At 40.1% G+C, this 12,375-nt stretch overlaps 1 protein-coding gene across 1 annotated transcript in view; it reads right to left on the bottom strand.

The window, feature by feature from the left end:
• Positions 1–10,107: 10,107 nt before the first annotated feature.
• Positions 10,108–12,375, bottom strand: part of FRMD3 (FERM domain containing 3) — a gene marked incomplete at both ends in the record, with an annotated part of 143,151 nt that continues 140,883 nt past the window's right edge. Inside the window, one exon of the mRNA XM_079548643.1 lies at positions 10,108–10,703. Coding sequence (XP_079404769.1) covers positions 10,108–10,703 — 596 coding nt within the window. The remainder of the gene's footprint in view (positions 10,704–12,375) is intronic.

Raw genomic sequence — 12,375 nt, 5'->3', positions numbered from 1 at the left:
AGATTCTTGTAATCACATGAGGACAGGGCAGGACTTAAAAAGAGTTTGCTTATATTCCCTTACAGACAAGGATTTCCTGGTGATCTACAGAGTGTATAAATACAGTACAGTGGAAGATTCATATATATTCCCAGAACCGAAAAAATGTAAAGACCTACAACTAAAATTATAAACGCGTCAATCAAACATATTTACGAAGATTTTCTTAGTATCGTTAATAATTAACCATGAGAAACACAAAATGCAATTCCTAGAAAAACTTTCTGTCGATTTGACAGATTTTTGTGTCGCCACGAGAGAGCGCTCATGAACAGTTTTTCTTTTCTTTTCTTTTCCTTTCTTTTCTTTTCTTTTCTTTTCTTTTCTTTTCTTTTCTTTTCTTTTCTTTTCTTTTCTTTTCTTTTCTTTTCTTTTCTTTTCTTTTCTTTTCTTATCTTTTCTTTTCTTTTCTTTTCTTTTCTTTTCTTTTCTTTTCTTTTCTTTTCTTTTCTTTTCTTTTCTTTTCTTTTCTTTTCTTTTCTTTTCTTTTCTTTTCTTTTCTTTTCTTTTCTTTTCTTTTCTTTTCTTTTCTTTTCTTTTCTTTTCTTTTCTTTTCTTTTCTTTTCTTTTCTTTTCTTTTCTTTTCTTTTCTTTTCTTTTCTTTTCTTTTCTTTTCTTTTCTTTTTTTCACCTGTAAAGAGAACCAGGAGTCTACAAAATCTTTCTGTACACACACTTTCCACTTCTACTTCCTAGCAGTACAGAAGGTAAAGACAGTTCTTAATTTCTCTAGAAATCTTGCTTATGTTCAGAATTCAGGTAATAGACAACAGTTTCTTAGCAAAGGCTCTTTATAAACTCTAGCTCAACTGACAGTCCATACAACCTCTTAGTAATTTTTCCCTTTCTACAAATTGTATGCAGTTTAATTCTTGAATTCTTTTCCATAACTGTGCTCATACTTTTTGTGCAAAACCATGTAAAATAGTTTACATGCTAGTTTCAGTGCTGTTAGAAACTTGTTAATGTCCTTTGGCTAGAGAGTCTTTGGGAAGAAGAGGTAAGTATGGTAGTGTGTTGCATTCTATACAGGACAGCCTCTGAGCACATAGAGCTCTGCTTGGGAGTGGATGAGGAGCCTACTGAGAGCTCATGGCTTAAAGGGAAGACAAGAATAGGTAACACTGTAGAGGGGTCTGTCACAGGCCACTTGATCAGACAGAACAAGATAAGACCCTCTACAGACAGATAGAAGTAGACTCATATATACTGGCCACAGTGAGGGGACGTTGCAACGTCACCCAAGTATCAGTGGGAGGGACAGTGCAACAGGAGATTCCTGCGATGTACTGATGATAATCTTCAAGTGATAGCAGAGCTGAAAATGCAATGTGTGAATTAGATATTTCGAGCATATGTGTTGTAATCTAGTCATCAGTGTGGAACAGAAAAGACACAAATGAAAAAAATATATTGCTTCCTTGTAGTGATCTGTGGCAGAGAGACCATTTACAATAAACATAGGTAGGATATTCTTCTGTTGTTTGAATGAGAAGAAGAAAAAAAAAAAAGCTAGTTAAATCATGAATTTGGCTTTCTTATACATAGAGCTTAACAATAAAATAATTAGGAACAATAAAGTTTAAGGCAGCTGGTGGTGCTGGATTCATTTGGGACAAATATGTTTCATACATAATTTTAAAGTTGTCAGAGAGCTGAATGACAGTGCCACTGAATAGGGTTTTTATGCCTTTATCTTCATGGTTTCTTTCCTGGAAGGTGGCTAAAATTGTTACTTAAAGCTTCACAAGTATAATTCACAACGTCTCATCATAGCAGCAATTCACTGGATGCAGGAGATGATGATTACATTTGTCATGACCAACATCAGAATATCTTGTGATATTTTGCATTACTTTCTTACAATATTCACATTTGTTGATTTCTGTTGTTGTTGTTTTTCAGTCTGATGCAGTATTACCGAAGCAGCTTTTCCTGTCTGATGAACTACAGCACTTTCAACAGGCTTAATCTAACATGCAGTCACCATTCCATTGGTTTAACACATCAAGAACATTCAGCAAGAAGCTGGATACAGGCTATGCGAAGGAACTCAAAACAACCAGCAGTGTCTGCACTTCTGAAGTGTATCCAGCTTACAGCTAACAATAATGTAAATTAACATATCTTTCTCTTCTTTTCTCTTTTCATCAACATGGGAGCTGAGCACACAATTAAAAATGCTGTGTATAGGATTACACCCTCATTTTGTATATATTTTGTTTTGGTTTGGTTTGGTATTTATTTCGGGCAGCAAGCTGACTGGGCTGATCACCAGAACTTTAAACTAGATTTAATGGGAGAAGGGAATCAACTTCTATGTGACTAGGAATGCTGTCACTTTAAAAAGCAACAGGCAAAAAGCTCAGATGTGTCTCAAGGAATTTGAGAACACTCCTCCAGGACGGTCAATAGCCCAGCTGAAGTGCCTTTACACCAATGAATGGAAATAAGCAGAAGGAGCTGGAAACCATACTGCAATTAGAAAACTATGATCTAACTGTTATCACAGAAACATGATGGGATGAACTGTAAAACTCTAATTGAAGTGGGTTCAGAGGAGGGCCATAAAGATGGTTAGAGGAGGGCCATAAAGATGATTAGATGTTTCTTATTAAGAAAGGCTGACAGAGCTCGGGTTGTTCACTCTGGAGAAGGATATGGGGAGACTTCGTAGTGGCCTTCCAGAACTTAAAAGGAGCTTATAAGGAGAGGAGCTTAACAGGAGAGAGACCAACTTTTAATATGGTGCGATAGTGATAGAACAAGGGAAAATGCCTTAAAACTAAAAGAGGGTTGATTTAGGTTAGATATTACAAGGAAACATTCCACTCAGAGGGTGGTGAGGCACTGTCACAGACTGTCCAGAGCTGCTGTGGGTGCCCTGTTTCTGGAAGCATTCAAAGCCAGGCTGGATGGGGCCCTAGGCAGCATGAGGTGGTTTGGGCAGCCCTGCCCATGGCAGGGGGTTGGAACTGGGTGATCTCTGAAGTCCTTTCCATCCCAAGCTGTTCTATGATTCTATCACTTTTAGCAAATATATAAGGACATGAAATGTGTCTGTAATGCATCATGGAAAATAACTGTTCAGCATACAGTACACAAGAATCAGTTGTCTGTGTTTTACACCCCTATGGAATTATAAGCTAAAGTAGCTCTCAATTAAAAAGAATGAAAAAAGAAATAAGAACCTCTCACTTAAAAGCTGCCAGAGTTCTTTTGGAACAACACTGTAAAGGCTGGGTTTTTTTGTGAATGAGGAGAACACTGCCTTGTGAACACTTGCTAAAGATTTAGCCCATCCTATTATCACTGAATTCTACTATAGCAGCAGTATCTGAAAGGCTGTGATGGCCCCACTGAGGGAGTGCAGCCCATCTTAAGGAGCCAGGGCAGGCCTTACCTGAGCTAAGGGCCTCTGTTTGCTTAGATGCCAAGAACAGGATTTAGGCAGACTTTGTGCTCACATTCTTTTTGGATTTGGCTGCAAATCTGTTCATCCTATATCTAAGGTGTATCTATCTCATTACACAGCTCTGACAAAAGGCAGAAGAATGTGAATGAACATTTCATCTGAGAAATCTACTGGACATACCAGGTGACATTTTAGTTTTCATTACCAGGTTCATTGCCACTAACAGTTAATGAAAAAATACCTTCAGTCTCTTTTCAAATTTCTCATTAGGAGATTTTTGCTATCCATAAAACTGAAAATCAGAAAATATTTTAAAGTGCTTTGTTGTCCCTTCCCTTCCCTTCCCTTCCCTTCCCTTCCCTTCCCTTCCCTTCCCTTCCCTTCCCTTCCCTTCCCTTCCCTTCCCTTCCCTTCCCTTCCCTTCCCTTCCCTTCCCTTCCCTTCCCTTCCCTTCCCTTCCCTTCCCTTCCCTTCCCTTCCCTTCCCTTCCCTTCCCTTCCCTTCCCTTCCCTTCCCTTCCCTTCCCTTCCCTTCCCTTCCCTTCCCTTCCCTTGCCTTGCCTTGCCTTGCCTTGCCTTGCCTTGCCTTGCCTTGCCTTGCCTTGCCTTGCCTTGCCTTGCCTTGCCTTGCCTTGCCTTGCCTTGCCTTGCCTTGCCTTGCCTTGCCTTGCCTTGCCTTGCCTTGCCTTGCCTTGCCTTTTTTTTAAAGAAAAACCTTATCAGGAGATACTGTATGTAATATATATCTTCAACACAGATTGTTAATAAATCTAAGGTTCTAATCGAGAAGCTTCCCTGTTCTTATGTATACAGCTCTCTACAGCATTATGTGTCCTATTCAGTCAATATAATTAATTATTCTACAATCAAAGAAATATAACCTATTTCACCTCAATCTCTGGTCCACTTAAACAAATTGAGATATTCCCTCTGACATGCAGAATCAAACTCTGTAACCCAAGTAAGATTACAAAGCAGGTATGGTTTATTCAGTGCTGCACGGACACTGGGTGCAAGGGGATAGATCCACCTGACTTGCCCACATCAGGAAAAATCGTGCTACAGATGTAGGCCAAACAAATACATAATCAACAGTTTTCCCAGAATTCAGATACATATTCATTACTCCCCTGAGAGTTCATTAGACGCAGACCCTCCCCTCTTGCACATGTGTAGTGGGTCGTGGGATGAAGATTTGTTATTTTTCTTGCAAAGGTTTCTTACCTTTCTCACTGTAAACTCCTGGCCTTTCGGGGGGGCGTCCCCCCAAAGCAGTTTCTTCTTGCCCTGTGGACACATAATCACCTCCCTGCTAAATGTCTCGGGCTGTTCTCAAACCTTAATAGTATGGCCTTCATCCCCCTCACTATCCCAGAGCCAGTGTCTGCCATCTCTTACTTTCTATCAGGCTCTGCATTCTCGCTTCTATAAACTATCTCTAACTATTGCCCTTCACCCCCCTTATTCTCAGTCACTGTGAAGTCTACTTGTCTTTTTACTTTCACTTATGGGGTCCTTCTCACCTTTTACCTCCACCTTTTATGACTGAGCAATAGCTAGTTGGTATGTATTTGTCAGAACAGTTGAAGATTCTAAAACTGAGACATAGAAGCTGCCATTTAATGAGGTCTGCATTGAAATTCAAAGAATAACTAAAACCAACACAGGTGATATCAGAAAAAAAAAATATGGCAGGTCATGTTTCATGCTTATGTTTCACTTCTTTTTAAAAAAAAAAACTTTTTTTTTTTTTTTCTCTCCACCACTGCGTGATTATAAAATAGAAATTAGATTAATGTCTTCTTCTTCTTCACTGTAATGCAAAAGCATTGGGCTGTGGTTGACTGTCAGAGAAAAACTTTTATGGTATAAGTCATGCTAAAGTTTTTAATTCTTGTTACATCGTTAAGCACTACTTCAAAGAGACACCTTGTCCATTATTTCTAGGATAGAACTACAAGACACATAGAGGACCGTGTTGGGCTTACATGGCAAGGTTTTGTAATTGGAGCCCTGCAGGGGGGCCCCAGTAAGCAGAGCCCAAAATTGCTCCATGTCAGATCACAGCTCCACCTGCTCCAATGGGACACACCATTGCCAGAGCTGAGCTGTGATTCATGCTGGGTGTGCTCTGGGAGAGCAAATTTAAGAAATAAACTGCTGTGCAAGAGCAGCTGGGAGAGAGGAAAAGGGAAAGAAGGAAGAGGGCTGGAGGAGCTGCTGCTCATGCAGAGCCATGCTCGGAGAGCTGCAGGCTGTGGATGGAAAGGCTGCTGAGGAGGAGCTCAGTAAGAACGGCATTCCGTGGGATGGACCAACATGGAGCAGAGGAGGGAAGTGACCGCTGTGACCCTTACAGAGCGCCAGAGACAAGTATTACAGGTGGACTACAGCTCACTTGTACAGTTTGGGTCTGGGAGGCAGAAGAGAAGGGAGGGGGAAGGTGTTTTTATTTGCTTTTAGTTCTCATTTGTCTAGAGTACTGTCAGTAGCTAATAAATTGCATACATTGAACTCCCTATTCTGAGACTATTTAGCCTCTGGAAGTAATTGATGGGCAAACTCTTTGTTGTTGTCCAATGTCTTCTTCATGTTTTCTCCTTCTATTCAGGTAAGGAGTAGTAAGAGAATGCCACAGTGGTGGTTTTAGCTGCCAGTTGTGTTAAACCACAAGGAGAAACTGAACATTTGTAACAGCATAAGATGGAGCTGTTGCAGTGAGTCAACATCTGGCTGAGATGCAGCAAGAATCCACCTTCAAAGAGAGTAACCACAAGCAAGTCAGCTTCAAAATGTCTGACCAGCTTTAGGATGCTAACAGTTATCTGCCTTAACCATTAACCTCCAATGAATGCAGCCAGATTTTTTCCAGTGTAGAACTGCCACGACACTTCAGTGACTTGTAATTTAATAGAAAATGTAAATTTTAGTCTCAAATTACAAGAGACTGAAATGTGATGAGTTTATGGCAACTGCTGAATTTCTGCCCTAACTACATGAGCCTTTTTCATAAATTGTTCTATGGTCTTAGAATCCAAACAAGCACATGAACAGGTAGATATGCTGTGCTTTTCATAGGTTAAAGCAGGAAAGCAACTTCTCTTGAAAGTATTGTTATAACCCACATCCCACTGAGTAAATAGGTCTGTCTGTGTTCTGTAGTCTTTGCTCTCTGCATTTTAAATCACCTGAGATTCCCTTTAAATTTTGGTATATAGAGCACAGACATGTCTGTGTCTAAATTTTTTATGTGTTCAAAAAATTGCCTCAGGTTCTGATTTAGCTTCTCAAAATAGCTTTCCTGTTGCTCACATCTCTTAGGTGTTACTATACTTTTTATCAGGTACTTCTGTGATATCTGATCTAGAAAATCGCTTAGTGTAAGCAAGCTCCATACAAAAGCTGCACAGATTTGTTTGCATAATGCTCTTGTCAGATTTGCCCACCAGAAGATTGCAGCCATGTATGTCTATAGCCAGGGCCCAATTTTAAAACCAGACTCTTCAATTTACATTCTCTGCATACTAATTTTATTTGGTGGACACTCAAATCTATAACTAGCACTGACATGGTAACTGGGCAAACCATCAGGCCTATGCTTAGTGCATTAGAAGCCACGTTACTAATGACTTAAAGGCCATCAATTTCTCAGTGTTTCTGTAGCTAGTGGGTGAAAAAAATACATGTAAGGAAGGAATTTGTTACAGTACTAAAAAAATGGTACTACTTCTTACACCAAATAATTCTCAACAAAGAGTGTTTTAGGTGAAACATCTTTCATCATAAAAACTGTCATAACTGCAGGAAGTTTTTCTCCAGTGTATTTTTATTAGGGATTCCTGCCATCATATCAACATACAAAACAATCAGGATGTTGACATAGAAATGTGAAATTCACTGTACAAAGATAAGGCTCGAGTTACAGATATATTATCCCCCCAGTCTCCAATGAAATAAAACCATATTTAATTCTTCCCAGAGTTGTGTTTATAAATGTTAGACAAACCACAAAATAGATTTCAAGTACGTAACATTTTACAATATAACCCAAGCACAGACAGAAATGCACGATACCGTACCTATAGATACTCTATGATCCAACTGTCATCCTCACCAATTAAATGCTATACTGCTACTCTGTCTGAGTATCCCCACTATATGCTTCTGAGCACATTAGGTGTTCCTGGCCTTTAACGTTAGAAGAATCTTGTGACTTTCATGTGAATTATGCTGATGGTCTAGAGAATAACAGAAAGAAAAAGAAGATTTTTAGAAGGCCAGGGCTGGATGTATGCACAGAGGTGGCAAAGGTCAGTACATGTGCCCGTATACTTTTGCGTTTAACCCTACGTAAGACCTCACTACACTGCACATTCTCTGAGATTACTTTCTCATGCAACTCGATCATTTTCTGATAGAGTTAAATCAAGCAAAACAATACTCCCACTTGTTGTGTGCTATAGTTTACAGGGACAAGATTATATTTTAGAGCATAAGATTTTATTTATTTTTTGTTTAAATGCAATTGTCAGACTTAAACAGGAGCCTGCATGGAATCTTGTCTCTGTAGCCCAGCAGGACACCAGCTTTCACAGTTTTTACCACACACAACACCTTTTCTGACACTGTTTTTTCAAAACAGCGTCAATAAATTATTTCCTGCTAAGACCCAATATCTACTTTAGTTTACTCTCCATTTCTACTAGGCTGAATGATTATTATACCTCATAGGAAAGGATCATTTAGCTACAATAGCACAAGATGAAATCCTTATCACGTAACTAATCAATAATGATTCTTCTGTGGAACAGATTGTCAGGGAAGAAGTCAAGAGAAAAAGGCAGTTCACTTTAGCCTTTGTTGCTTGAGAAATTAATAGCAATCAGAAAGCTTTCCACTGAGAAAAGGAATTCCTGAATCCTGTAACTGTCTAATCCTTTAAAAACTGGAGAAGTTTAGAAAGAAAAGGAGAAATCTTGTAAGGAAATCGCCACTTTCAAACTAGACACTTGTAAAGGCTTACATGAGAAAGCCAAGCCAATTCTCTGACATCAAAAATACAGGAATTTATTTGGTAGGAATTAAGAGCTGGGATTGCAATATATTAAAATGTATATCTTAATAAAACAGTCTCACATATGCCTTCTGTTTGTAAATCTCTAAGCAAGAGAAAGACTCTGAGGTTGAAATCAGAGTTCCCTCAACTTTAAAGATGAAATACATCTGCTCTGCAATCAGGGGAAATAAAAACAATTAAAGCTTTCTCTTCTTAGATAGAACCTCTCTGCTACATCTGAGGGCCTTCAGATGCTCTCAGTGACTGACAAGATTTTACTGAAGTATGTTCTCTAAGCAATACTGGAATAACTAGATATACAAATTCATCTTACATGAAACAGCATTAAGTCCTGCAACTGGGCTTATACTAATAGGGAAAGAGGGTAGGTATGCTGCTATATGTAAAAGGAAGCATATCAGTACACACAGAAAATATGTTGTCTCAGAGATTAGTAATAGAGGGCATCAAGGATAAAGTTGCATCTCATAAAGCATTTAATCCTTTAACTGTGAGTCAGTAGAATACTTTCAGGTCAACTGTACAGTCTAAAGCTTTGCTTTTAAAAATGCATATATGTTTCTTCTCTATCATTTTTAAAAGTAGGTCACGCATCTACTGATTTAGGTAGGGTTTTGGCTGTTTTTCTTTTTTTTTTTCTTTTTTTCCCTACTTACTATTGTCTTCTTCCATGTTATGTACAATAATCTACATTTAGACTGAAGACTCACTCTCTTCCAAAACATACTTGGACTATCATATAGAGACTTTCTAAAGCACTGATAAATCGTAAGACAAACTGACATAACAGGAAGGATCATTATTTTCAATTCTGCTCTCCTCCCTAAGCTTTACAACGATGCCTTTCAGAAATTCTTCTGAAAACTTGGCGTCGTTTAATCTCCCCCAGGCAGCCCCTACTGAACCTGAGTGAACTTTCTATGTATTTCCCAAACTGCTGTCTCTCCTATAGAGCTATTTCAATCTCATTCATTCTCCAGCCGTAGTTCAAAAACAAATCATTGCTAAAACATTAAAAATAAACTTCATGTTCTTGTGCATTACTCTTACTAATCTGTACATTTAAATAACATCAGAAGTTATCTTTTGCTAAAAATTTACCAAAATATTTTAAACACATAAAATTGTAAAAAAACAAACAGAAAAAAAAAAATCAAAACCAAAAACCCAGCATAAACATTGCTTGTATAGGCATAGGCATTGGTTAGAAGAGATTGCTGCACTAAGGAGTATATTCAAAAAGGTTTTTCTTTCAGTTTCATTAAATTTAATGTAATGGATTCTACAATTAAGGGTGATATTAACTTATAATTACTCCATCTTGTATGATGTAATAAGTGAGCAGAAAAAATGAAATGCAATTAAAAGGTTCTTTTAAGTTACTGAAAGGTGAATGTATAAGCCTGTAACTAAAGGAGAAATTCAAGTGGGCAAAGGAAACTTAAGATCCTGAAAAGTGTGATAGTAAATGAATATGAAGACAGCTATCTACTGATGGCCCCAGGGGCATTATGGAAAGCTGTCACAAACTGAAATTTTGAATATAGCCCTTAGTAGTATGATTATTTCTTAAAAATTTAAAAGCTGCCCAGCATATCACAAATGAAGTTTATTTTGCAAGCCATCCACTGCCTAAGTGGGCAGTAATATTCAATATGAAATTGCTGAAACTCTGGTGTCTGACGGATTTCGTGGAGAAAAGAGATCTGAAGGTCTGACTCCAAGAGAACAAGGAGAAGAGGAAACACAAGCAACAACAGTCCAAGGCCTACAAGGAGAAGTCTGGAGAAACTCTTCACAAAAGCATTCACCTCTATGTTGCCCACTAGAAAGTCATAGCTCCAACTAAGCGCTCTTCGAGCTTCTTTCAGCTCTTCTTCTTCTGCAATCATAAAAGCATTTTCATCTGCTTCCAGTTCCTCAAATGAATCTGTATCATCTTTCTCATTCTCTGCTCTTGGACAGGTATCAAAGAGCATGTCAATCTCGTCATCAACTGGGGTGGGCAGCAAGCTGGCACTGGGATTGTATACCAGTTCTGAGATGGTTAAAGGTTCCTCCTTCATCTTCTCTTCCTGTTCAATGGCATGATCAGTATTGTCCCCAGTGTTCTTAACTGGGGAGCTGGAAGTCACAGGAACTGAAATCTCATCTTCCTTTGGCAGTTGAATATCTGGAAAAAAAAAAAAAAAGAAAAAAAGGTAGACAGAGAGATGAAACAGTGATCCTAAATTTCTGCTTTCCTGATGGAAAAATCCAATAGTATTTTATGTAAGTTGGAGAGATGATTCTGCAATCATTTTGCATACTGAAACATTTATCAGACACAAATAGCAAACACTGGAAAAGTCTTTCAAAATTTCATCACTGTCAGAGGAGGACAACACCTTTTATAACACTGCAGTACAGAGATGTCATTGGGCGTTCCACCTGGGAGGAATACAGGGATGCTGTCCAGACTTGCAGACATGGGATCAGGAAAGCCAAGGTGCAGGCAGAACTGAACTTGGCGAGGGACATGAAAAACAATAGGAAGACTTTCTACAGGTACATTGGCCAGAAGAGACAGGCCAAAGCGAGTGTGCCTCCTTTGGTAAATGTAAAAGGAGAACTGGCTTCAACAGATAAAGAGAAGGCTGAGGTACTGAATGAGTTCTTTGCCTCAGTCTTCACTGGCGGCCAGGATTCCAATACTTCTCACATCCCTGAGCCCTGCATCCCTAAACCTCTAGGTGGGGACTGGGGTAGTAAATCCCCCCCTGCTGTGAGGGCAGAGCAGGTGTGAGACTGCCTCATGAGACTGAGTGTGTACAAGTCTATGGGGCTGGATGGCGTCATCCCAGGGTTCTGAAGGAGCTGGCTGAGGTGGTTGCCGAGCCGCTCTCCATCATATTTGAAAAGTCTTGGCTGTCAGGTGAGGTCCCGGATGACTGGAGGAAGGGTCACATCACTCCCATTTACAAGAAAGGGAGCAAGGAGGACCCCAGGAACTACAGGCCAGTGAGTCTCACCTCTGTGCCTGGGGAGATCATGGAACAGATCCTCCTGGACAGCATGCTTGATTACATGGGGAATGAGTGTGTGATCTGAGACAGCCAGCATGGCTTCACCAGGGGAAGGTCATGCTTGACCAATCTGGTGGCCTTCTGGCCTTCTATGATGGAGTGACGGCAATGGTGGACAAGGGAAAGGCGACTGACATCATTTAGCTGGACTTGAGCAAGGCCTTCGACATGGACGCCCACCACATCCTTATCTCCAAATTGGAGGGATGTGGATTTGATGGGTGGGTCACTCAATGGATAAGAAACTGGTTGAAAGGCCGCAGACAGAGGGTGGTCATCAATGGCTCTGTGTCCAGGTGGAGGCCGGTAACGAGCGGCGTCCCCCAGGGGTCTGTGTTGGGACCGGTGCTCTTCAACATCTTTATCAATGACATCGATGATGGAATCGAGTGCACCCTCAGCAAGTTTGCTGACAACACCAAGCTGAGTGGTGTGGTCAACACAGTGGAAGGAAGGGATGGCATTCAGAGGGACCTTGAGAGGCTAGAAAGGTGGGCCCGGGTGAACCTGATGAGGCTAAGTGCAGAGTTTTGCACTTGGGCCAGAGGAATCCCAGGCATCTATACAGACTGGAAGGAGCGGTCCTTGAGAGCAGCCCTGCAGGGAAGGACCTGGGGGTCTTGAGAGACGAAAAACTTAACATGAGCCAGGAGTGTGTCCTTGCAGCTCTGGAAGGAAATCGTATCCTGGGCTCCATCAGAAGAGGGGTAGCCATCAGGGACAGGCATGTGATTGCTGCCCTCTCCTCTGCTCTTGTGAGGCCCCATCTGGAGTACTGCG

Source organism: Tetrao urogallus, assembly GCF_951394365.1.
Source record: "Tetrao urogallus genome assembly, chromosome: Z".
Taxonomy (NCBI): domain Eukaryota; kingdom Metazoa; phylum Chordata; class Aves; order Galliformes; family Phasianidae; genus Tetrao; species Tetrao urogallus.
This window is presented reverse-complemented; position numbering and strand designations above follow the sequence as displayed.